General features: G+C 44.5%; 1 protein-coding gene across 3 annotated transcripts in view; it reads right to left on the reverse strand.

The window, feature by feature from the left end:
* Positions 1-781: 781 nt before the first annotated feature.
* The window catches only part of zgc:194930 (uncharacterized protein LOC557813 homolog), a 33974-nt gene continuing 7414 nt past the window's right edge, over positions 782-27341 (reverse strand). Inside the window, exons 2-4 of one of the 3 annotated variants that reach the window (XM_037976600.1) lie at positions 9520-9617; positions 6350-6402; positions 782-2711 (exon numbers count right to left, since the gene is read on the reverse strand). In XM_037976600.1, the coding sequence (XP_037832528.1) occupies positions 1973-2711; positions 6350-6381 (771 nt within the window). In that variant the 5' untranslated portion in view covers positions 6382-6402; positions 9520-9617 and the 3' untranslated portion in view covers positions 782-1972. Of the gene's footprint in view, positions 2712-6349; positions 6403-8717; positions 9460-9519; positions 9618-27341 lie in introns of those variants that run through there. The other 2 variants (XM_037976599.1, XM_017426213.3) reach the window with 2 other exon arrangements.

A 27341-nucleotide genomic window follows, 5' to 3' on the forward strand; every position in this document is an offset into this window, starting at 1 on the left:
CCCAATTAGTTCTCAATGTATTTATAGTTGTGTTTTTCCATTTAATCCACTCAGAGGTTTCCTTTTTTTGCAGCCTTTACAAAACCCCACAGGTAATTTTTTACTGTGATTTACTGTGTTAGCTTGCAGTGCAACTAAATCCACACACCAGTGTTAGCATTGTTAGCTAGCAACACAACCTCACACCAGTGTTAGCATTGTTAGCTAGCAACACAACCTCACACCAGTGTTAGCATTGTTAGCTAGCCTAACAACACTTGTACCTCCAGTGAGTCCTGTTAGCTAATAACGTTGTTGTGCTAGCTTACAATGCTAATAAAACTCAAAACAGAATTAGCATTGTTCGCTAACACCAATTGTCTCTCCTGTGAGTTGTGTTTACTGAAGGGAATCACCGGGCAACTCACTTTAGGGACAATTGTTGTTGTGTCAGCTTAAAATTAAAACAACAGAGTTAGCACTGTAAGCAACAGTGTTAGCATTGTTAGCTAAAGCAGCAGCTGCCCCTCCCGTGGGCTGCTGTGTTAGCTCACAATGCTAACACAACAACTTCATGAAAGGAGACAAACTAATGTCCTAAAAACAAAACATGACAAATGTTAATAAAGAAAATAAACTCTTTTAAGCACCTAGGAACTTAAAATATGTGTTGTTACATCTGCTTACAATAGCTAAACAGCTATTTCATTAACAAGCTGGCTAACTGTTAGCTCACTAGTTAGCTAAAACTGATCATTTTTTAAAACTAAACTGAACAGACTAATCACACACATTCATTTTATTCAGTTTATTGTACTTTGAATTTTTTTTTACAGTACAAATACAATAACTAGAAATGATTGGCAGGATTTTGATCAAAAATGGATTTCTCAGTGAAACAATTTAAAAACTTCCTAAAGGAAACCATTTTGTTATTATTATTATTCTTAAATGTCATCTCTTCAGCAGTCTCCAGCCTCAATTAGTTCATTATTAGGCACATGAGTCGAACTTTTATCACAGGCCAGACTAGAAATTCATAACTTGACCTATAAAAACAGAACAAAACCAAAAAAAAAAAACCAAACAAAACAAACAAATAGACAGAATTCGTTGGATGAACTGATGGCCCCAGAGTGGTTTCCTGTGCAGGTTGACCTTTACTTGGCTTGTTAAACTCAAGCTGCTCGAAAATGAAGGCAGGGTCATTAAGGAGCACGGAAATATTTCAACAAAAACAAACGAAAACAGTTATGTGCATAAAAATTGTTGCTACACGATCACGTCCCCGTTGTTATTTTTTTTTACCCCCTGATACATGCAGACTGATTCGACATTCATTCCTTCATTCTAAAATGGGTGAGGACAAACAAGTGGACCGCTATGAACCGACTGCATGCCTCTGTGGCTTTAAATCAAATTAGAGCTATAAATTTTTTATAAATAACAAGAAATCACAATATAAGGACAAAACAACTGTGCAGTGTGTAAAACAAAAAAGAAAATCTGAAGACTTTTCCTGTTTTTTGTTTTTTACCTGGTGAAATGGTGAGAAGCGTGGACTGTTTTCACTGTGGAAATATTGACTTTTATGATAAAACTGCTGTCTTGTTTTAATAAAATGTCATTATGGTTATGGCAAAAACAGCGACTGAGCACATCCAGGGTTATTTGGGAGTCCGGAGTGTTAAATACGCTGAGATCCGACAGCTGGCAGAATTCAGTCTGTTCAGTTGGAGCTCGATCCAAACGTCGCAGCTTTGGAAACGAAGCCTTCACAAGGCTGGCGTCAGGTTCCGTCACGGTAAAAAAGAAATAAAATAAAATGTTCACAAGTTTAAAAATAAATCGGCTCTTTCTTGTAAACCGAGCTTTCCTTCGTTCGTTTTAAGGATCTTGGAGAGGAACTTCATAGTTCAAAGCTTTGGCAAAGGTTCGTGGCAGTTCTGGAAGCGTTAAAGCCTCGGTCCGACCGGTTTCCGTACAAACTCCGTCACTCCGACTCCTCTCCGGCGGTGGCGGCCTCCAAAGCGGCGAGCGCCTCCGCCACCATCGAGTCCGTGACGCTCTGCACCTCCACCTCGTTGTCCTTCACCTCCACGTCCTCGTCGCTCTTCGTCACGGAGATGCTGCTCTCCTCGGTGGAGATGTCCGGCGTCTTATTCAGCGTGAGCTCGTTCCTCGTGCCGCCCGACGACAAGCTGGTGGTGCTGGTGTGGATGTCCACAGACAGGACGCTGCCCTCGTCCCCGGTGTCGCACAGGTACTCCGGCGTCCCCCCCACCCCCTCGTCTATTTCGTCCACCGACAGGCTTTTGCCTCGGGCGTGCTCCCACTCGCTCCTCGCGGCCCCGCGCTCCCGCTCGCCGAGTTCCTCCAGGTTGGGGTAAACGGGGACCTGACTTGGACCCACGTCGACCCATCGCGGCCCCACGGCCTCCGGCTGGATGATGTACAGCCCCCCCTCGGCGGGCGGCGCGCTCGCCTGCTGGTGCAGCTCCTTGGCGAGGGCCGGCGCGGCGTGCAGCCTGTGGTTCACGCGGTTGTTGTCAAACTCCAGCTTGAGCGTGCTGTCGCTGTAGCCCAGGTTGTGGACGCCGTGCTTCTGCTTGCTGTCGCCGTGGGCACCTCGGCCGGGGGCCCCGCCCGCGCCGTGGCTGGGCTGGTAGAGGGAGCCGCCCGTGGAGTCGGTCTTCCGGACGTCCACCGCCACAGACGGGTCGTAGATGTAGCTGGGAGGGGGAAGAGGACACAAACTGGTAATCGGTTATCAAACAGATGGAAGCGCGGGGACTGAACCAGTGAGGGCTGGTGACTGGACGAACTCATGGAGTTCACTGATCGGATCTTAAAGGGGACCTATTCTGCTTCCATGAACAAACATTTAATACACAGAATCCTTCTCAGATATTGAGATTTCACCTGATCAGTTCTGCCTCTTTTAGGGCTACGTCACTTTTATGCAAATGAGCTGCTGATGGCCACGCCCCCCCAACTCAGTGTCCCTTCTCAAAACCTAAAAAAGGATTAAAGGCTGCAGATCTGACCCACATTTATATCGTTATTAATTCAAACTGAGGATTCTGACTTTGGGAGAGGGCACTTAGCGGTTCTGAACAGACATTTGTCGAGTCGGACGGCGACAATCAGCGAGTCTGAAACCCGTCTGGTTGCGGGTCGGGTCACCGGCGGTACATGTTCTATACTGCAGCCGACAACAGAACATTTTCCTTTTCCAGCAGACATTGGTCAGCGGTAAAACCAGCAGAACAAACGTGATGATCTGTTTGTAATGAAGTGGGCGGAGCTCCACTCGGGTTGCTAGGTGAGGGGCCAGGCCTGGCTTGGGGTTGCTAGGTAACAGGGATTGTGACGGAGGTTTCTGAAACAGCTCGTTTTGCAGTTTCGATCGTGTTTCCTGTCGTCGTCCAGCCGGCCTCGTGCTGCGGGACGCCACACAGCAGTAACAGTCTGAGTCAATGATTCCCAACGCTGGGGATCGGGACCCCAACAAGGGTCACCCAACACCAAGCAGGGGTCCTTCGCTCATCTCCAGATATCAACTTCCATTTGAAAACCTAGTTTTTAAAATGGTAAATGGCCTGCACCTGTATAGAGCTTTATCTAGTCCAAGGACCCCACTGCTGATATATCTGCACCATAATCGTTTAAGAGAATTGAAATAAAAGTCATAGATTTATTTTAATGGACGTTAAGACTGTTTGTGTCATTGTGCTCTTATTTAAGAAGCTTGTTAGCATTTTGGGACATTTAACCAGCCGACAGAAGGCCTCACACACCTTTGTCGCTGATATTTTATGGGCTGGAAGTTAAAAAGTTTAGGAATCGTTGATTATTGATCTCAATATTTACAGCTCGGTACCTTTAATGACTCTCTTAACACAGTGTGTAGGATTGTCTTTCAAAGGCGCAAGTTAAATCGCTTTTACACACACTTAGATGTTCTGAAGTGTGTGTGTGTGTGTGTGTGTGTGTGTGTGTGTGTGGACGTGGCCTTCTGAGAGCGTCTCTTGTTTAATCTGTTCAGGACCCTGGTGGAGCTCCTGGATGCGAGCGTCTTCCCGTCCCGAGAACTTTGAAATCTAAAAAAAAAATCGATCCGACTCGGAATCCGGTGTCGTTCTTTCTGCCTTTTTTTTTTTTCAGCTGAGACAAAATAAATAAATGTTTTCCTGTTCCTGCAGCGCCGCTGCTGGGTCCTCGCTGTCAAGGTGAAATCTGCAGCACGCTTTCAGAGACGAGAGAGAGAAACGAAACAAAGCCCGGCAAGAGTTCTCTCAGAGCCGGAGAAGCTTGGCAGGGAGAGGGAAAGTGTGTTTTCGTCGACGACGGGAGGCCGGCCGCTTCATCTCCGAGTGATTCTCACATTCAAACAAACAAGGCGGCCCCGTCGCAGAGTCCACTAAGCACTGTCTGAACTGTAACTTTAAGAAAGACGTCCCAGTATTTGTTTGTTAGCAAAATATCTCGTGACCCACTGGACAGTTTTGAATGGATCTCACAGAGAGTGAGCACCTGATAGTCATCTCCGACTGATCAGCTTTTGGAGTTATTCTGATTCAATATGGCCACCACAGCTAGCACCAAAATGGCTACAACTCTCTCAGATTTAAAGATACCGAGCTACATTTTCGCCTGGTGGGAGCTGAGATTCATCCCCAAAACATACTCTGAGCGCTAACCGATTGGGCAAACTCTTGGTTCAAAACTTCTGAATTCACTGATGGAGTCATCCCTGTCTGTCTGTTAGCAAAATATCTCATAAACCACTGGACGGATTTTAATGAATCTCCCAGACCGTAATCACGGGAAGGACATCGACCACTGATTAACTTTTGGGGTCCACGTAATTCAAAATGGTCGCCACAGCCAACTGACATTAGAAAACTCAGGGATGACTGTAACTCGGTCATTTTTACAGATACTGACTTGAGTTTTGGTGTGGTGGTAGCTGAGAGTCATTCCTAAAACGTAGTCCAAGTGCTAACAGACTGGGCGAGATCTATGTTTAAAACTTTGGCAAGAAGGGCGACGGGCAATGCTTCAAGGAATGCTAGGCGTTTCAATCTACCTACTGCAGGTAAGATACTGACAGATACAGAACCCCACTTACAAAAAAAAAAAAGAAAAAAGAAGCCAGAACCATCCCTTGCAGCGGGTCAGGGCTGAGCGGGTCCTGAAGTGTTGACCCAGTAACCTGAATGCCTCAAACTCTGCTAATCCCAGAAATGTGACACTTCAGACAATTAGCGAGGTATGCGTTTGTGCTCTCGTGTGTGTGTGTGACGTGGCAAAGAGAGTGTGAAGAAGGGATTACGGCGCTGGTATGCGAAGCACACCAAGGCCTTTCGGAGTGTCCGGAGCAGCGACGTGGCGCCCTGACAGCGGAGGATCGGAGGCTTTTAATGAGCGGAAATACAGTAACCAAGGGCGCTCGCTGGCTATCGACTTATCGACTCACGGATCGCGCTGAAAAAGCCCGCATGAGGCTGGCAGCGCAGACCTCTCACTATCTGCGTGAGACGAGATGAGACAACATGTGGACAGGAAACCTGCTGTGATGCATTCAAGGTTCATAAAAACCAAGAGGCTCCTCCACCACACACTCCTGCTGCCTTCAGGCGTTCTGGAGTCATGTTCTGTCAGTCCAAAGGCGCCGTCGTGCTCCATAAGACGTCAGGAAGTCGGTTGGCGGTCACGTGGTGGCGAGACGTTCGTTTTCAATCACACCTTTCATCAGAAGCTCCTCCCTCCTCCTGCGGCGTTAAAACACCTTCTCAGCTCTCCTGTCCTCCTACAGATGTTTGCTTCCCTCACCGTGACCAGACGTGTTCATTAAACCGACTGAGACGGTGGACAGTAACGAGCGAACCAAGGGGACGTCTCCCCCACGCCGCCCGGGCCGAGGTGCTCTTCCTCCCAGGCCGCCGCAGCCACGACGAGCCGCCTGCGTCTCCGCGGTCTTTTTAAGCTCACAGGTTTCTAAGTTTCTGCTGGAACAGCCGTACAGACGGTTCCATTAGAGCTCACCGGCTTTTCCCTCATAAACAACAAATCCAGTCAAAGTTAATCAGTTTCATTTCATTCAGTGAACGAGATAACGAAGCGGGATTCCACGTTTTCTTTCTCAGGGGAAGCCCCTCCCCCCCCTTGTTCAGTTGAAGGACAGTAATCCCACCTGGTCTGAGAAGTCTCAAATTATTAACAAATTAAGCACGAGTAGTTGGGAAAAACTACAGGAAGTTAATGTCCCGGTGATTTCACACGAAAGGTGACTAACACCGTTGTCAAAACATACAGAAGGAAAATAAAATTAAAAAAAACAGAAAAAGGGGGAATTCCGGCTCACCTTTTAACCATCCGGCAGCACTGGCACCCCATCTGGCCGGCTGTGTGGTTCAGCTGTGGAGACAAACACAGAGACGTGCTGCTTTTAGTTCTCTCTGCGGAGGGAGAGTGTTCCACAGATCACAGAGGTCACCACCTCGCACATGAAAATCAACTTTTAAAGATTTCCTCTCGTCGATCGGGGGTTTTATTTTATTTTATTTTATTTTATTGTAGTTTTTTGGGGCTCTGCCCTTGACCGCGGCTCGGAGACGAGGATGAAACTGCGTCTGCCCGAAGCTCAGATAAAAACGTCGCCGGCCATCCATCACTGTCGTTTGTGCGCCGTGTGTGTGTGTGTGAGAGTGACCTTTTCTCTCCTGGCGGCGTGCTGCGCTAGGCTTTGGCATTTCATTGCCTCGGTAAATAATTAATCGCCGGCTTTTGAACGAGTTTTTCTCGAAAGTAAAACGCCGGCGGAGGGAGGGACGCGGGCGCGTTTTGATCAAGAATTGATGGAAGCACGTCCGCGTGACAGACGGTGCTCCCCTGATGGACCGATTGTCTGTTTATGGGTCACTTCGTGAAAAAAGGGGCTCACCGATACGGGACACGAGGGGGAATTATTTTAATTTCCTAGCCCAGTGAATGAGACTGTAAGATATGACAACATGATCCATCAACCCATCCATCCACTCATCCATCCATCCACCCACCCACCTATCCATCCAAAAGTTGCCAGCTGTAACTTAAAACACAAAACTTCAAAGATGTATTTCTAAGATTTGGTGCCAAACTGTTCATGGAAGCTGAATCTTTGCAGGTAAGACGATTACACTGCCATCATCAGAGACGCTCGACACGCCGTGTTCTCCTTCAAACCGGTACGTTTCAGGGAATCCGTCGCTCCGGGTTTACGAGCCACTGTAACCGAGAAGCGGCGCCCGACGGCGTTCCCAGAACTCGCACAGAAAGGTTAAACAAATAAATAAATAAACGAGCGCCATCCACTAAAGAATCTGAACAGAAAACTGGAACGTGTGACGGACGAGGTTTACAAGGCGCCCAGCTCGGTCTGACGTCAGGATTATTTAGTTAGTTTCTCTCACACACACACACACACACACACACACAGCATCACAACTAAGGTCAGTTTAGGATCACTGATTAACCTAATATGCATGTTTCTGAGACCGTAGGAGGAAACCAAAGTGTCCTTAATCCATCATGACGTGCTCTTCTTCTAAATGTTGCTGATTTTTGCTTGATGACATTACAAACAGAAAGGAGAGGGCGTCCCACAACAATAAACTGTCCTCACTTCAGTTTGCTTGGATTGACAAACTGAACAAAAAGGTCCCAAGCAGACGTGTAGAAGTTGAGTTGTTTTCCCCAGCAGTGGGACACTTTGGAGCAAAAACGTGTTTTATGTGGCTAAAAATCCTTCTAAAGGAGACACCGGCTCGGTTAGTCATTAGCCTGAAGGAGGACTTCTTCCTCTTCCTACACTCTCATCTCTCTATGTAACTATTTGTCAGAACATCATTTCGAAATGTCCAAACTAACCCTTTAAGGAGATTCTTCCTCTTTCTGCACAAGCGTAATAACTCGCTGGCTGTGGCAGAGTTTTACCGGAGAACGGTAATATTAACGTTAAGCTGCTTTCATGAGCTTCGGATGGTTTGGGGAATATTTTGAGGACGGCAGGAAATTCTGTGAGCTCTGGTTCTGGTTTCGAGGAGACGCTTTATTTTTGTAGTTTAACCTGTGAAAGTGCACCTATAACCTTGACTAATTTAGTTTGTTTGCTCCAAATCTGCTTGAGGTTTGATTCCTGGAGCTTGACTTCCGATTCCTAAAATAAAATTACTACTTTTATTTTGTAGTTCAACTTTAATCTCAAAACTGGTAAACAAAAGACCTAAGTGACCCTTTACACAGCTGTATATATATGTATATTTTTAGAACAAGTGATTTTTTTAGACCAAATGGACCGTATACGTGTACAAAAGTTTAATTTAAGCATGGCCCAAACTGTCGTGCAGCGCTACAGACGGAGGAAACCGCAGTTAGAACAGTTTAAAAAAAAAAAAAAAAAGGTTTTCCTTTCATCCGCGTGGGCGTTCGGCGCTGAAGCCCTCGGCTCGCCGATTGCGTTTCTCGGGGAGCTCCTGGAGTTTCACGCTAACGTGGGGTCAACTTCTTGCAGCTGTTGCATCATTTTCGGGGAGATTTGTTGAGCTGCAGGAAAACACAGCCTCGTCTGTGAAAAACCTCTTTGATTTATAGGAGAACGAGCCGGCAGCGGCGGCAGCGGCGTGCGCCCATTACACCCCGGCAAACTTCCAAGCTGCGGTAATGCCGCGCCGTCGTGATGTAAGAGGTTTTACCTGCTGCTGGGAAATCTGTATCGGCCCCTGCATGTCGCTCCGTGTCAGTTCTGACTTGAGAGTTTGGCGTTTACGTTTTAGCACCCTGAAGCCTTCCAGATAAGGCCTTCGCTCTTATTTCCACACAGAGCTGTAATAATGGCTAAAAAAAGCAAGCAAGAAATCTGACTTAGCTCTTCCAAGATGTCTAATTATCCTCCTACAGGTCTGCTGCTAAGACGCAGAGAGTCCAAAGCCAGAGGTGGGCGTCACCAAGGACGCCGAGGTGGACAGCTTATAGCCGGAAGTCCTGCTTGAATCTGATCCTCTTGTCTCTGAGAGCCATGAGTTCACTTCACGTAGACGGTTCTCTTACGGTTCGAGGAGCACCCGACTCCCACGCTGCTGCAACTACACACTCGTCTGCGTGTTCACGGCCACTTGGGACCGAAAAAAAAGCCAAGAGGGCGCTCCGTGCCAAGTGCGAACTGCGCTGAAAGGCAGGTCGGGCTGCGCTTTAAGCAGAGGAGCCCGTTTCACCCCAGCCTGAAGCATCTCCCCCTCCAGGAGGGGAGTGACAGGGACGCTCCTTTCCTGGTGGGCACGGAAGAAGAATCGCCTGGCCGCCGCGTCGGCGTCACAAGCGGCTAACTTTTCACATTCAGGCAGGTCGATAATCCTCTGAAGAGCCTCGTGTTCCTCCGGCTGCTGGATCGGCAGATTTCTCCCTCCGGGACGTCAAGCCTTCGCCGCCTCCTCCTCCTCCTCCTCCTCCTGTTTTCCGGTGGCCTTTCTTTTCTTGTGCGTTCTGCATTTTCCATACCTCGGTGTTATGCCTTTGCTGCTGTCTGCTGTGTACACCCTCAGGGGGGGTTTAATGTGCCGGCCTCGATGTCTTGCTTGCCTCCTCGTCCTGCCTATCTGTTCGTCGCAAAAAAAAAAAAAATAAACCCAACAGTTACTTTAACCTGAACTGTAAAGAATTAATTATCATCGTGAACGTTTAGTTCACTCCAACGGATCGAGGCTCAAAAGCTGAGTTAGCTAAAAAACACAAAGCACAGTTAGCTCGATATCTGTAAAATCGCGCTTTAGCCGTTTTTGTGCTAAACTTATCCACCTGTGGCGGCCATCTTGAAATGGGTCGGCTTCAAAAACTTAGTCAGCTGTAGATGCACATCCACTGATTACTTCCTGAGAATTTCTTTAAAACCCATGTTGTGGTTTATAAGATATTATGCTAACAGGTCGGGATGATGACTTGCTTTTCATGGCAGGTATGTATTGATGCTTAATACGTAAACCTGCAGGCCTGAATTATATTATATCCAAAACAAAAACCATGCAAATGTATAAAATTAAAGGAAAATGGCAGCCCTGTGTTTCATTCTTGTGTTCGCCGCAGACATGCTGATTAATAGCCGGCTGACTGCGGCGGAAGAAAAAAAAAAAAAAGACTGGTTTGCATCGGCGTGGAGTTGGGTTGCAAATTTGCAAGGCAAAAAAAAAAAGGAGTGCTGACAATGTGATTGTGGCGCTTCCTGCCTCGGGGTAACCATCTCGCTCGCGCTCAGCAGAAACGTCTCCCAGTCGGAGGAGAAAGATTCCTTCGGGCTAGAGATGACACGCTGCCACGGCTTAGATAAAAAAAAAAAAAAAAATGCCTTCCCAAACAGCGGGAGCCAATCAGTGACCGGTCGGTCTGCGTCACCGCTCCGATGACACAATGACATTAGCTTTTGAAGCTAAAGACGAAAAAAATAAATAAAAAAAGGGGTATGTTCTGGCTCCATTGAGTCTACCTGCAGCAGTCAGTATTTGCTGGGTAAACAGTCGTATCGCAGAAAATTACAGAGAGATGCTATAAATTCAAATCAATACTTTTTTTTTTTTTAAGTGACCCAGAAGGTAGTTTTCAGGTGTGGTTCTACACTGGGCCTGAGTGACGGAGATATGACGTGAACACAGGCACAGGTTAAACAATGTTAACACCTGAACAGCACATAAATGATGAGAATAAAATCGTCCTAAGGCATTTTTTAGTTCATTTACCTTCAGCCTCGGTGACTTTACTGTGCGCGAATCCAATTTTAGGTTCTAGTTCGACTAAATGTTTGATCCAAAACTGAGAAGCATTTTAGAGCTTCAAATAAACTACAGCCTGGTTCGAATTAGCTTCACACTAATCATCTACAATATAAAATGATGCAAAAGATGCACTTTACATATATTAGTACTTTTACTTTGCAGCAGACTTTTTTTGTTTGTATTGATTTTGGTTTTGATGTTTTCAGTTTTGCTTTATTTTATTTGCCTCGAGTTTAGTAATTTGACGCCTCTGAATCTTGACTTCCTGGCGTCTCCTTGCCCCGAATTCGGGTTCTTCCCTGCGCCGCGTATTCTCACAGGCAAACGCGAGCGGTTAAGACGAGCGAGACCAAAAACCGCGGCAATAAATCAAAAACGACTCAAAATGCGACGACGAAGCCTCGGACGCAGACGAGGCTCGGGAGGACGCCTGGACGCGAACCCGTCGGTAGCTTCAGCCTTTCCAGCTGTCTGTAGGCTCTCCCAGCGGCGGCGGCGGCAGCTGTCTGAGCCTCTCATCCGATCAGCCAAACACCCAATCATGTTGCCTTCCTGGAGACTTTTCTAACTCATAATGAGATCACAGATTCAATCTGTGCATCAAATGACTATCATTCATTCAGATATTGGCCATTGTTAGCTGGCAATAATAGTGCCTTATCTGCTCCCTGTGCCATTCAATATATCATATATTGCTCCTGCTCCGACGGGGAAGATGGCGGGGACGATTACTGAAGGGGAAGGATATTTCAGGGCCGGCAGCTCGGCCCGGCTCCCATTTCTCCACTTTCTGCGGGTTTTTTTTTCTCCTTTCGAAGGAAATTGCAACATTTCATCTTGGAGAAACAGGTGCAATAAAATCGAGATTGCTGTAGAGTGTCCCCCTAAATGTGGTGTGGATTGAAATTCCAGGGAATCCCCGTGGGGATGGGGGGGGNNNGGGGGGGGGGGATGGGGAGACACTCGGGGATATTGGTGAAAAATAACCACCGAAGAAAAATCTCATCTAGAAAGATGGGGCTGAGATTATTCTTTGTGGAGAAGAAAGTCGGGGTTAATGTGATTTTTTTTTTCTCCTTACATTTAAGGCCGCTTTAGCTGAATATAATGATTCTTCTTAAAAACACAGAGTGAAGGATTTTATTGAAAAATGATACAAATCTCGAAGAAGTGATCACTCTTCAACTGAAGACAGCCTCGTGTTTGTTAAGTGGCTGCTCTGAACTTTAAAACCAATAAAAATAAATATAAGCTGTAAGCATCACAGAGGCAGTCGGACACGTTACAGGATCCAGGGATATTTGTACAACAAACAGGCGCCAGGCTGTTGGATTTGTAAACACTGGAAGGACAACTAAAGAACGATAATAAAATTCATTTAGAAAAATTCAGAACTTTCCCTTTAATCGCCTCTGTGTGCGTTCATTTGTCTGCCTGTCTCAAGAACAACAGGACGGATTTTAAAGAAACTAAAAGAAAAACCCAACAACAGCAACCAGTAACTGGACGCAAATCTACAACAGATTAAATTTTGGAGTCAGCCTGATTAAAGATGGTCACCAGAGTTAACCAACCCTAAGTATGAATACAACTATGTAGTCGTTTTGGTCAAACTTTGAAAATAACATTATGTACAATCCACGTTATATCACAGGATGTCACGCTTGGAGTACGAGCTGTGAAGGATTCTCAGCTACAACTACAAGTTTTACCACACTATCTGTAAAATCGACTTACTTATAGCCATTTTTGTGGTTTTTAAAGTCAGTCAGTTGTGGCAGCCATCTTGAATGGGCTTAACTTTAAAAGGGAATCAGTAGTAGATATACACCAAATGATTACTTTCTCCAAGTTTCAGGAAAATTGGCCCAGTGGTTCCTGAGGTATTCTGCTAACAGACACACACACACACACATATACACACACACACATCGACACAGGCAACTGTCCACCTTCGCTTTTCAGGCGATAATAAAATTGGGATATAATGAAATGCAGCATTGCAGGAGATTTTCACTGTTTGGTCACAAAGCAGACGGTGACCCGACTTTTCTCCAGAAGCTGATTCAGAGAAACTACGCTTTGTGATAATACACCTTATATGAGTTTAACAGATTCTGAGCTCCAGTTGAACGTGTCGGTCGCTCAGAGTCATCCCCGACATACAAAGTGTTAGCATACAGGAAGGAAGTTTTTGTTTTTATACTTGTTTTTCCTCAGTTACTAAATAAAACTCTCTATACATAACAATACTGTATTGTGTTGTTTAAACCGGCCCCCGCTGCAAATATTATGCAAAAAGGTTTATTTGCTTCTCGTCCTGCAAGGTGAGCTTCATCAAACCAGTTCTGTGAAAAGCCTTCAAGTGTTTCCTTTGAATCGGCTTGGAACGAGCTGGGAAGTGAGTTATAGTTCAAAGAATCCAGTTTGGACACTGACCTTGGTCTCTTTTTTTTTTTACAAGTATAAGAACAGAAGCTTGTCCTTGTGAGACAGGTCCTAAATTTAAGATACTTCAAAATGGCGGCTGGTAAGGAAGGAGCTACATGATGCATACAGGTATGTTGGAGGAAATGGGGTCTTTTAATAAGAACACAGGAGTTAGTGGATGAATCTACAGACTTATCTGAAATATAACAGCTCTTGAGTTGATCTTATTACATATTTGTTAAACACTGTGAATCAAAAATCTCCAAAAAAAAAAAACTCCAAAAAAACAACAACTTTGAAGCTACGTTTAACCCATCCTAAAATAGTCCAAAACCCCATCAGAGATGTGTTTTATCTGTGAAACAAAAAGCCACTGTGACTGCGCCGACGTCAGCGCAGTTTGCATAGGGAGGAGGCCGAGCTGGCTGGATGGGTCAACAAAAGCAAAAGAGGCGTTTTGTTTGGCGTCGCTACCAACAATGAGCTGAATATGTTCGAGGATAAAGCTGCGAGAAGTTCCACGTTTTGACCAAAACCTAAAATTTGCTATGGCGCCCCCATAGTATCGTACTCCTATGTGTTATATTTCCATATATATGGAATAAACTAAAAGCCATTTACAAATCCAACAAAAACCAACTGATTGTAATAACCTTAACGGTATGTTCTACATCTTTTTATGGGAGCAGATACTATAACTCTCAAAGTACGACTGTTATGACACAGAAAAAAGTAGAACAAGCTTATAAACTTACATATACGAGCCTAACTCGACCCCCAGCTGAAGGGTGCAGTTAAAGATATGGTTTCATGCATTCAGAGCTGTAAATACCTCCACATAAAGGTGCCTTCAGGCCACAACAAAACTCTGAGGGTTAGAGGAACGGTTAGTCCCACTGTGGAGTGGCCATGCACATAAAAGGAGAAGGCCATAGATGGAGCCGTCTGTTGTGGATCTTTGGTTTAAGTTTTTAAAGATTGCTCCGAACGTTCAGGAGGAGTTCCAGGAGCCACGACTCAAAGGACAGATCGGTCTGCTTTGAGCTGCGAACGTTTAAAAGGAGGACGACACTGATGAGCAAATAAACTGCCTCTCCTTTCGCAACGCAAACACACCTTTATTGGTGCGAGTCCTGGGAGAGCGTTCGGCGTGCCCGGCGCGTTTACATACGGACCAATCACGTCCCCCTTAAATCGCTCGAGCCAAGAAAGTATCAGCTCTGAAGTATGGGAGCTAAAAAAGAACCAATAAAGTGTGAATGGTCACGGTACCGGAAGGGCAAAAGCAAAAAACAACAAAAAAACAAAAGAGAAAAAAGAAAGCGAAGTACCTGAAATGGCTCTTAGAACTGTGAAGGGGTCAGCTGCAGTCTGAAAGCACCTATATGATGTAGTTGAAGCTTTTCCTCTGCTCCATGACCACTAAATATAAATTTAGGACTGAATTTCTTTACTGTTTTGCATCTTTTGTAGCTCGCAGCTTTTAACAGAGACTTGGCTGTTCAACGAGCCACTATCACGATCGTCACCTGCAGTTGTTTTTTTTTTTTTTTTTTAACAAAACACTTTTCTTTAAGGTGGTGTCTGACTGAAGCCAAGTTCAACACCACAGTTCAGTACCACCCGGGCAGGGGTCTGCAACCTGCGGCTCTGGGGCCACATGCGGGCTCTTTAGTCCCCCCCCCCCTTCAGTGGCTCTTGGACCAAAAACTAGCAAGGAAATTTCTGTCCAATTGTGCAAACGTGTGACTAAAACGTCTGTAACAAAGTGATGCAAGGAGAAAGAACGCATCAGTCAGTTTATGTTACCTTTTTTGATTTACTTTTATTTAAATCTGAACTTCCAGCCACACAGGGTGACTTTATTAATAAAAACCTCAACATTTGAAGCAAACTAATCAGTGGGAAAAAACAGAAAGTGCAGTTTTGCACACACATAAACTATTATATTACGAGCCACTGAAATTAAGCGTTTTACAGAAATATGGCAAGTTATTGTGGTAATAATTAAAAAAAGGGGCTTAACTTTGATAAACACTTGAAGTAAATTTATGCTTACAGCACAAAAAAGGCACAAGTATTGTGCAACAAAACAGCCTAATTATGCTAAAACTTTATCAGACTGTATAGACTTTGTCATTTATTATTAATTTTCCACATTTATGCAGACAAGCTGACAGCTCAGAGGTTACATTATATGAACAGGAGTTTGGTAACATGTCAACAATTAATTATAGATCTTTCATTTTATAATTATATATAGATTATTTTTAAAACACTTAATGAGTCGTGTTATATTTGTTTAAAGGTTCATGTAGGTTTTGTGGCTCTGGGCGGGTTTTATTTAGTGAGAGAAGGAGCAGAAATGGCTCCGGACTCCTGGACTACAGGGATCACGAGTACCACCTGTGGTACTTGTACTACAGGATGACAATGATGGTGTTGAACTGCGATTCAACTAAAATGGCCCGTCAACACATAACTCATCTTGAAATATAGTTTAAAAGAAAAAAAAGAAAAGAACAGGGAAACCCAGATTTTGCCTAAACGACGTTCGCAATTCGATCTCCGGCGTCCGACGCCACTTCGGAGCACAAGTAACCCTTCCCCGCCACCTTGAAACGATCTCCTCCTCTCAGTGTCGCGCATCTGATATCATTTGTTTTTGTTGCACCCTCGGACGGCTGAAATCCATCCACAAACATTTCTGTAAAGCTGGGAGGTTGAGTTGCTGGTCCAAACATTACATACGCCAACACTAAAGAGCTAAATACAGGTAGAGCAGGGTCAGGGACAAAAACACCGAGCTTAAATAACATGTAGGCTTTTCTCAACGGGTGACTACAGTTCTTGTTTTCGTCTCTGCTGACGGTAACAGGATGAAGACTCGGCGAGATGTTGCCCGGGGCTGCGGAGGGGGAAATATTTCTGAGGACGAGCGAACAAAGAGGCCGAGTCTTTTTTGCTTCGGCTTCCCAGCTCGGTCATCTGACAGAGTTACGAAAAGCTGAGCTTACGCAAGTCGTGACACCTTATGAAACGACGCGACTTTGCGTCTCGAGTGCGCGCCGTGCGGGACGGCGAGAGCGGAGACCGCGTTCAGATGGAGGCAGAGGGGGCGGGTGCGGTGGCTGCAAAGTGGGCCGACGGGTCTTTGTTCTTCATCATTTTCTGCGTCTGTCGTGGATTTAGTTGTGAGGTTTGCAGATATGTGTGCTTTTAAGTCAGAAGCTCGGGGAAAAGTGTGTTGGATGGTGGGTATGTGACATGTGGGAGCGGGCCACATCTCTGTTCAGGGTCTTAGGATTTACAAGATCTGGACAAAACTGTAAAATACAAAACGATAAATTTGATAATATGTGGATGGGATTTAACAAGTTTGGGGTTTTCCACACAATGAACATGGTTTTATTCAGGATGGACAGTGTTTTTTTTAAATAATTCAAGTCTAGTTCTCCCTAAAACGCCTGGAGAAAGCATACCTAAATTAAATTAAATGCTGTCCTTGAAGCCTTTAGAGTACATGAGAAAGCTTGCTCGAATTGTAAAGGTAACACTGAATTTTTCACCTCAGCAGTCAAAATTATTGTAACGTCTAGTATATAGTTAGTGAAGTTGGAACACACAACACTCAACTGTATTTTTACCCACCTGGGTTGGTCAAAAGAGGTGTCAATCAAAAGGAGGGGGCCTACATGGCCATTTTACCACCATGGTATTTAAATCTGAAACCCCTAACAGAATCTCCACGGCTCTGTATTCAGGTCTAAGTCAATAAAACTAACTGCCCCTGCCAGTTAAAGGGTTGGGCAGATTTGCAGAGTTAATAATAAATAAAATTAACAGATTTGCCTTAAAAACGCCCATCCCTGGTGTTTGAGCTGCTGCAGCCTCCTCTGTGCGCCCACAAAGTTTACAGCTAAAACAACATCGAAACCAGTGGCTCAAAAATGACACCAGAGCAGACCTGTGACCCCAACTATCGCCGGCTGAGGCGGAAAGATTTCTAAACCGAACACGTTGCAATCAAGGGCCAGACGAGAATTTATGACTTGGGTTTTATCTTTCAAATACAGCAAAGTATGCCGTTTTGAACAAACTCTAAATATAATTTGATTTCCTGACCCCAGCTTACATAGCAAGGCCACCCGTCCCCTCACAACCCACTCCTCCTCTGTATGTTCTTCGTCTGTTAAATAAACGACGCACGGCAGCGCTGTAGCTAACTGCCTCAGGCAGTGACCGAGCTAATTCATTCATTCAACCATTTCACAACTCAGATGATGTAAAACATTTTCTGACAGACGTCAGCAAAGAGCCGAGCGGGAGCTGGCACTTCCCACTGCTCTGCTCAGGTGTTATCCACGAAGGAATAATCTGAAAATTTATAGCCAATCAGAGCGATTCCTCAGCTTCAGTTCCAGGAAGTTAAACTCAGGACTTTCTACTGCTGCCTGGTTAAGAACTGGATTCATTTAGACCCATTCTGAGGATCAGTTTATGACAACCGATTTGAAAAATTCAAACTGTGTTGGATTTGTCTCTAAAAGATCCATAATGGTGTCAAAATATGTTGTGTTTGATGGGTTTATAAAAACCAGGTGGCCTTGCTGGTATACATTGTCTATAAACTGGGAGAACAACTTTTCCGGAACGTAATTGACTTGAACAGTTAAAAAAAAAAAAACACGTGACGTCCCAAACAATCAAAGAAAGGGTTGACTCAAAACACAGCCGAAGCGTGAAAATGATGTCACAACGGTACCCTTTTCACATCGCTGCTATTCTTTGAAAACCCTGGTACACCTTATGTTAGAAAAAGCAGCATATTTCCACCCAGTGTGCTTCAGTTTGAGTCGTGACAAGAAGAACTTCAAGCTTCAGTGATCAGCCGAGCTTCTTCCACGCGTCCAACCTGTGCTTCCATCTATACAGCGCCTTGTATAAGTTTTGCCTTACAGATGCGCAGCCCGGGGCCCCCGGGGGCCGTTTTATGCTTGAGGCGTACCTTCCTTCTGCCTGCACGCCTGATCGCGTCCTCGGCGGAGACAGATGGCACGCCGAAGCTGCCGCGCCGTTCGACGTGACGTCTTCGCAGCATTTGTAGACACTTTGTCAGACCCGCTGTACGAGCAGCCATCGGCCCCCCACCCGCCCCGGCCCCTCCCTTTTCCTTCACGGTCTTCCCTCGCAGAGACGCCAACACAAGATCCCCGGCGGGACTCCGAGGTGCCGCCGTGAGACGGACTCGCTGTGACAACTGTGACTGCGGTGTCATCAGGCGGTCTGACAGTCATAGTAGGCGTGTGACAGGGAGATAAAAATGGCCATTTTATCACCTTTTCTTTCACGCAGGAAAAAAAAAATAAAAAAGAAAGAAAGAAATTCACACAGAGGGAGAGGATTCTGGCTGCTGCCAATTTCACCACATGATATTTTAGCTGGTGTTCCCTGTAGGAACGCCGCAAACGGACAAATTATTGACAGAATCTTCCTCTCGCTCTCAGCTGAAAGAAAAAAAAAAGAACCACAGCTTTCGATAAAACGGTCCATTTTTGAGCTCCTTATCAGCTCTTCCCGCTAAAATGTCAGCGCGCTATTTTTAAAGTCTGTCACACAAAAAAAAGAAAGGGACAAAAAAAAAAAAAAGATGCTGTCGCAGCTGCGGCTTTATCCCGCTTTTCATAACTTATCATATCCAGATGAGGAGATAACCTTCCTCACCTTTTAAACTCTCCCAATAAAAGAAACTGAGGCTTTTCATCTGATCTGTGCTGGTGGGGAACTTTTTTTTTCAATTACAGCCTTCACACACACAAAACAAAACTATTAAACTTGTGTCGACAAGCTGAAAGAGGTCAGTGCTGCCTCGCGTCCACAGCTTTCGGTTTGGCCGTTTGACACGTGCGTCAGCCGGCCCATTTGAATAAGCCAGGTGTGATAAGGAAGGCTGGGTTGTCACGGCAACGACTTCTTTTCGAGCCAGTACCTGCTTGCGGCTTGCCGTCGCCCGCCGCAGAAAGGCAAAAGCAGACGCTAAGGTTTCTGCCCGCGTCTCTGTCTGTGTGTCTGTTAGCAAAATATCTCACGAGCCACAGGATGGACTTCGATGAAGCTCTCAGGAAGTAATAAATCGGTCTGCGTCTACAACTGATTAACTCTTGGAGTCAAGCCGATTCCAGATGCCTGCCACAGAAAGTCAAGATTAGCCGACACACCAAGAGCTATAAGCTAATGAGTAGTAGCAGCTGAGAGTCATGAGTGTGACATCTCACAATATTGTATGAGATTAAGCAAATTAGCACGTTTGAGATTTGACAAAAACGCCTAAATGTTCATTCTTTCTCAGCGTCAGACGATCTCCGTCTAAAATTCTGTCAGCATTTCTTAAAGCACAATTTATTTTGGCACCGGCGTTCACTCCACTTCATCCGTCTCCTGTCGAAACACTGAAGCATTCCCTGTGATTTCAGGCGCGGAGTGAAGTTGCGTGTTGGGAGCTGGTACGTTCCGGAGCGTGTGAGATGATGTTCTTTGAAAACGGCCTTGAGCGACGGTCTGCTGTAAACAAGTCATGCCTTTTTTCTGGAGAGCCGAGTCTCCCACGCTCATCAATAGCTCGACGCTCCTGTGTTTTTTTTTCTTTCTTTTTAACACCACAAACAGACGGCTCGTCTTCACCCAGGAGCCCCGAACCGCGCGGAGACGGGCGAAACCAGTCTGCCGAGCGCCGGGCCAGAAGGTCGTGCAACGCAGAGCTACAATGTTTAAGTTTATCTTTAGCGTGTTGATGACTCGTGGAGAAGCCTCACAGACGGTTTAGATTTACTGACACTTGCGGTTTATTTTGCTTTAATTTTCACAAGATCCATCCTTGCATGAACTCGCGCTGCTGGCTTCATGTTTACACTTTTACCCAACTAACACTCATAAAGCCCAAGTTATTAAAGTTTTAGCAACAAAAGGCAGCTATAACATTACATATTATAGTCTGCAAGCAGAAACTTCTTGAAACCACAGAAACCGATGATAAAAAAAAAGAATTGGGCAGCACGACAGCTTAGCGGTTAGCACTGTTGCCTCACAGCAAGAAGGTCCAGGGTTTGTTCTCCTCGTGTTTGCGTGGGTTTTCCTCCCTCAGTCTAAAAAAACCTGCATGTTAGGCTGCCTTCACTTGAAACAGAGATCTGTGATCTCACTGGGATTTGCCTGGTTAAGTTAAGGTTAATAAAAAAAAAACAACATAAATATTGTGTGAAAGCTGAACCAGCTTTGGGAGACGGGCGTTATTATGCCAAAACATCCAACATTTGTGCTTCTCTTTACCGGGAGCAGAGGAACAAGTAAAACATGCAGGATGGTGGCCCCCCCGGCTCAGACCCACCCCCACATTTAACCCAACAAACCAACAACAACAGTGTCTTCAGTCAGAGGCTTCTTCAGACCGCTGCCCACAGCCATCAGCATCGATAACAACTCTTTAACCAAACCAGGATGGTGACTTCCAACAACATTTCATTTCCCTGTGGGATTAATAAACTATATTTGAATTTAATTGAATGTGGCATATGTTTTCATGGACAAATCTTGCTTTTTTTCCCCCCCCAGTTTCAAACACCAGCTGTTCAACAAAATAAACGATTAAATAAACAAACAAACGGGTTGCCGACCTCCTAATCTAGGCGCTGTGATTGGCAGTAAGCTCCATTTTGAACTCCAGGCGGAGGCTGTCATTAGAACGCCTCACTGAAGAATGTTTGTTTTAAAGCTGAGTGTTTTTTATGAAATGTTTCAGCCACCTTCCATCGTTGCTGTGTTGGCTTTGGGTTTGTTACGCTCAGGTCGAGAAAACAGACTGCAGCTGAAGTCCTTTAAAAAAGGCAGAAATCGGTCGGTTGTCGGTTCGGCAACTACAGAAACGGCACTTTTAAGTTGGATACTGTGCAAACGGCTCCCTGTGCTACAATCTTTACAGTATCGCCCTTTGAGTGTCAAGCTTTAGGGGTTTTATTACCATAAGCACCTTCCGACGAGTGAACATTAACGTTATGAGGGTTGTTATGTTTTGAAAATTCCAATTTACGGACTTTCTTGTGGCTAAAAAACACACGATTGGTAATAACACAGGGAAACTAGACAAACAAAACAGATAAAATCAATACAAAAACTAATTTATTTGTCCTATTTTATCATTTATTGAATGTCATTTATTGAAAAATGTTGCACCTCTTCTAAAAAAACCATTAAAATCTGCATATTTTGATACTAAGAAGCTCCGAAAATGTAAAGCGCCAAACAATACACTGCAATATATATCATCCAAGTGATAGAACGATTTATTTTAATGCATTTAAAATGTATTATTTATGTTTTTATTCAAATGTTAAACTTGTATTGCTGTTCAGCGAGGGGGGGGGGGGGCACCTTCCATCATGTTTGTTTGGACACATGGCCTGAATGTTCTGTTTATAGGTCAAACTGGACGACAAAGACGGAACAATTTGACTTTTTTATTTTATAGGGAAGTTACCGGGTGACAAACCCCACTTTGCTGCCATCTTAGAGCTGGTTTCGTTTAAAATCGTAGCACTAACGTTATGAGGAGTTGTGCTGCTTACCCAGCACCAACACATTTAAAACAGCAGCAACATAAAACACAACAGATGGGCTCAGTTAAAAGTTCAATCATCTGATGAAGAATAAAGATGCTATTTTTTCAGAAATCGGTGGTTAGTTGGGAACTCCCAACTCTGATGTTCTAAATCCAGGTTTACATGAAACGCCTGCGCCTCATTTTGTTCACATGTTTGAATACAGAAGATGTAACCTGGTAACCAGAATTCTATTTCCTGAGAATTCCCTGCTGCTCGATGACATCATCAGCCTCAGATCAAAGGTGATGACATCAAAGGCTATAGTGATGACATCATCTCCGATCAAAGGTGATGATGTCACACAAATTCTTGATTCTGCCATTACCCAGTGGACCTTAGAAGTGATAGGAGCTTTACGCTTTGACAGAACGTCTGGAGTTTGAAAAATGGCTGAAAATTTGAAAACATCCGGCTCGGGCCGTCCAGAAACATCTACGTTTGAAGCAGAAGTCGGCGCTGAGATTAAAGGTAAGTTGAATGATTACAGCATTGCAGCTATCTTAAGGTATGGGAATTTTAGCAACATCGCCACATGCAGAAAAGAGAAAACCGAAGAGGTTTTTGTTTTAAAATGTATTAAAAAAAAGCATTATAATTCGGAAGAACGAGAGCTCAAAGCTTTAAAATGCCTCAAAAGTCTGGATCCTGACAAAAACAACATTGTTAGGTTTTTTGAATGCTTCGAATTCAAGGATTGTATCTGTTTGGCTTTTGAAAAGCTTGACATAAACCTGCAAGAATTCATGATCAGGAGAAATTGCAGACCCCTGAGGGTGAGTGAAGTTCGAGCGATAGCTCATCAAATGTTGGTAGCTCTGAAAGCGTTGACACAAATCCGAATCACTCATGCAAACATAAAGCCTGAAAGTATCCTGCTCGTTGATCACCTCGCTAAGCCATTCAAGGTAAAACTGACTGATTTCGGAGCTGCCGCTGAGACAAAGAAATTGTCAGAAGTCGTGATTCCTCTGACTTACGGGTACAGCGCGCCAGAAATGTTCTGGGACTCGCCGCTGGATTCAAGCGTTGATATCTGGGGTCTTGGCTGCACGCTGGCGTATATTTTCCTCGGTCAAAACTTGTATCCGACGGACTGCGAGTATAATTATGTAAGATCTGTTGTTAAGCTGCACGGAAAACCAGATAATTCTGTCCTTGACAAGGGGTGGCGCGCCAGACACTTCTTTACTTTGGCTCAGAAGGAGCCTGAACGCGTGTGGAGATTAAAAACTCCTGACGAGTTTAACAAGGCAACAGGGAAGACGGTTAAACACACAGACAGCCCTTGTGATCATTTAGACTCGTTAGATGATTTAGTGAAAAATGATACAAACTTAGATTTTACTGAATTAGAAGATTTAAAAGCATTTATAGATTTCCTTAAAGATATGTTAAAACTAAATCCAACGGAGAGGGTCTTCCCAGGTAAAGCCTTTCTTCACAGTTTTTTAACAATGGAGCACCTTGATAATTCAGATAATATCCCTTATATTAACTCTGCACATAAATTAATCTTGAAGTGTAGACTCGGGAGCTCAAATGACTCAGGGGATTCCTTGGACTCAGATCTGGTCGCCCAAAGAAGTCTTCAAGTTCCTAAACCCTTCTCAGAATTACAATCAGAGAAAGGTGACGATAGCATGTATGAAGTTGAGGAAGCCCTAGGATGTGGAAAATTCGGAAAAGTTGTTAAATGTCATAAAAAGCGGACAAATGAGCATGTGGCTTTAAAAGTAATGACTAATGGAAATCGCCTTTCAGCCGAGAGAGAAGCTGAGATATTTAAACGTCTCCGAAGGCTCGACCCCGACAAAAACAACATCGTCAGGTTTTACAGCTGTTTTAAGTATGAGACGTGGTTCTGCTTTGAATTTGAATTGTTAGACATTAGCTTATACGACTTCATGGAAAGAAGGGAATGGAAACCTCTGAGCGTGGCGGAAATCAGACCGATCGCTCAACAGATGCTTGTAGCGCTCACAGCACTGAAAAGCATCGGCGTCACTCATTCGGACATTAAACCAGCTAATATACTGCTTGTCAATCAGGAATCAAAGCCCTTTAAGGTGAAGCTGATCGACTTTGGGGCTTCTTGTATGACGTCGAACTTCACTCAGTTTCACGAAATTCAGAGTTTTGGGTACAGAGCGCCGGAGGTTTACTTGGGTCTGCGGCCAGACGAAAGCGTTGACATGTGGGGTCTGGGGTGCACGTTGCTGTTTCTCTTCTTCGGCCAGCATTTCTATCCCACTTCGCAATGCGAGTACAACTACATGAAATTTATTGTGAAACTCCACGGGCATCCTGAGAGTTCTTTCCTGGAAAAGGGATGGCGAGTCAAACGCTTCTTCAGACTCTGCCAGAAAAAGCCCAAACACGTTTGGAAATTCAGAACACCCAAGCAATATATACGGGTAACAAGGACTTTTACTGACGAGAACGGCAATAGTTACGACCACTTAGAGTCTCTTGACGACTTACAGAAAATGGTCCCTGACATTAAAGATCCCACTGAATTAGGGGATTTAAACGCTTTTATCGACCTTATTAAGAATATGTTAGTGGTTGATCCATTAAAGAGGATTCTCCCAGCTGATGCTCTTAATCATAAATATATATCAATGGAACATCTTAATGAAGTGGATAAAAGCCCTTATAGGACGATGGCAAAGGAAATCATGTCAGTGTGCGAGCTCAGTAGGAAAACAGATAGTGACACTGACGATGCAGACAAGGAATCTTATGACTCAGACTTCAGCCTGAAAGACTCAAGAAATACCATGAATGATGTTAAATTAATCTTCGAGGAACGTTTTCTAATCCAACATAAATCAACTGTTTACCACATTTATGAATCACTTGGGTATGGAACCTTTGGTGAAGTTGCCAGATGCAAAAACATGAACACAAACCAGTTTGTGGCGCTAAAAATAATAAGAGATGACGATGACTGGTCGGCCAAACGAGAAGCTATCATGCTAAAGCATCTCAGAAAGGTCGACGCTGACCAAAACAACCTGGTCAAGTTTTATAACTGCTTTCCATATAAGGACTGCACTTGTTTTACGTACGAGTTGTTAGATTTGAGTTTGTTTGACTACTTGAAAAAAATATCTTCGAAACGTCTGAGCGTGTCTGAAATTCGGCCGATCGCGAAACAAATGCTCGTAGCTCTCAGCGCCCTGAAACGCATTGGCGTCACTCATACCGACATAAAACCAGATAATATAATGCTTGTCAATCACAAGAAAACGCCATTTAAGGTAAAACTTATTGACTTTGGTCTCGCTTGCCTAACTCCACAGTTATCACTGGTTGATCGAGTCCAGCCTCGTGGTTACCGAGCGCCGGAGGTTTACCTGGGTCTTCCTCTGGACGAGGGCATTGACATGTGGAGTTTGGGATGTACGTTAGGCTTCCTGTTTCTCGTCCAGCACATGTATCCTTCCGATACTGAGTTGGAAACAATGGAATTTATTACAAAACTGCACGGTCTGCCTGATAATCATTTACTAAATACTGGCAGGCATGTTGACCGCTTTTTTATCTTGGAACAGTCCAGCCCAAATCCTGTTTGGAGACTTAAAACAAACGAAGAATATGTGAAAGACACAGGAATCATTATTAAAGAGAAAGAATACTTTTCCAGTCCTTTACAGTCTATGGACGATTTTCTGAAAATAGCACCAAAAAGTGATGATCCCAACCAAATCAAAGACGTGAAATCATTTATAGACCTTATGAAGCGTATACTAACGATAAATCCAGCAGAGAGAATTCTCCCGGATGAAGCTCTCAACCATGATTTTATCACAATGGCCCATCTTGACAATGACAATAACAGCTCGTATGTGACCAATGCACATCAAATTTTAGAAAAAAGCCAACTCCAAATCCCACTTAGTGTTTCTTCAGACTGTGAAAGCAAAACATCCACACATTCTGATCACGATATGGTTCTGACTGTTGATATAAATCCAGAAACATCTAAAAAACAACCATCTGAGAAAGGCGTTCAACAAGAAAACCCAGAGAAAGTAAGTGTTGACTGTAACGCAGAGATTAAAGACTCATGCCAACTCAAGACCCAACCCAGTTCATCTCCAGACTGTGAAATCAAAACATCCAAACATCCATGTCCCATTATGGTTCTGGTAAATGTACAAACATCTAAAAAACAACCATCTGAAAGAGATGTTCAGCAGGAAAACCCAGCAGAAATTCGTAACACCAAGCCCCTTCCTGACACATGTGTGCCAGCTTTCAGTTCAAATCATGACAAAAACAGTTCTCATCGTAAAGAAGGAATCATTAGAAAACAGTTTGTAGGTCTGAGTCCCAATGCTACACCTGAACAGAGATCAAAATGTATCCCCATCAATCATCCAGACAAACGAAATGAAGACATCCTGTTAAAGAAACTCGTCAAAACCAGGCCAGACCCGCCCCCCAACAGGAAACCCACCACTTCACGCAAAACGCTCAAAGAAACTTCCTGCCAAACAGAAAATTCTGCCCATTTAGTTGAGGTGAAGTCTAGGAAGAAATATTTGAAAAGAATTGGCAAATTTTTCTCCAGAATATTCAACTGTATCACAAACTGTAGGAACCTGTCCAGGGTGTCCCCCGCCTCTCAGTGACTGTCAGCTGTTCTGTATGCAGTTTGTATGTCCTCCTCGTATATGTGGGAGGGTTTTCTCCGGGCACTCCGGGCACTCCGGCGCCCCCCAGCACAAAACTGTCGTAATTCTAACATTGAACATATGATCTCCACCAAAGCCACAACGTTTGATCAAAGTCCAGGACTGAACACTACTTCGCGTCAGTATTATGTCATTTCTTTAGCCCCGCCGACCCTGAACAGGAAGTGACATCTTTTACTCGAGGACATCATTCTCTGATCTTCTTTTTTCTCAATAAATTCAATCTTTTCTCAGATAACAAATCACAGGTTGTTGTTCTTTTGTATTGTTTTACTCATGGATGTCGGCCATTTTGAAGCCATTTTTTGAAGCCATTTTTTGGGATTGGGGGTCCGCTAGTAACGGGCCATCCAGTCTCTGTACAAACAGTGCTCTGATCTCCAGCTCTCATTGGAGCAGCTGGGACGAAAATCAGCTCCTCCAAATCTGAGGCCGTGGTCCTCGGTCGTTAAAGGGCGGGCTGCTCTCTTCAGGTTGGGAGTGAGGTGCTGCATCAAGGAGAGGAGTTTCAGTATCTCAGGGTTTACTTCACGAGTGAGGGAAGAATGGAGCAAGAGATCGACAGGCGGATCGGTGCAGCTTCTGCAGTATTGTGTACTCTGTACCGGTCCGTCGTGGTGAAGAGGGAGCTGAGCTGGAAGGCACGTTCCTTCACAATAAGAGCCTCCGACATTGAGTACGTTTTCCTCAAAACAGCTGAAGTTCATAAAAAAACATCTTACACAACAACGGCAGCGCACCTGTGATCGTGATGAACAGCGACAAAGGTT

Source organism: Kryptolebias marmoratus, linkage group LG7 (assembly GCF_001649575.2).
Source record: "Kryptolebias marmoratus isolate JLee-2015 linkage group LG7, ASM164957v2, whole genome shotgun sequence".
NCBI classification, from domain to species: Eukaryota; Metazoa; Chordata; class Actinopteri; order Cyprinodontiformes; family Rivulidae; genus Kryptolebias; species Kryptolebias marmoratus.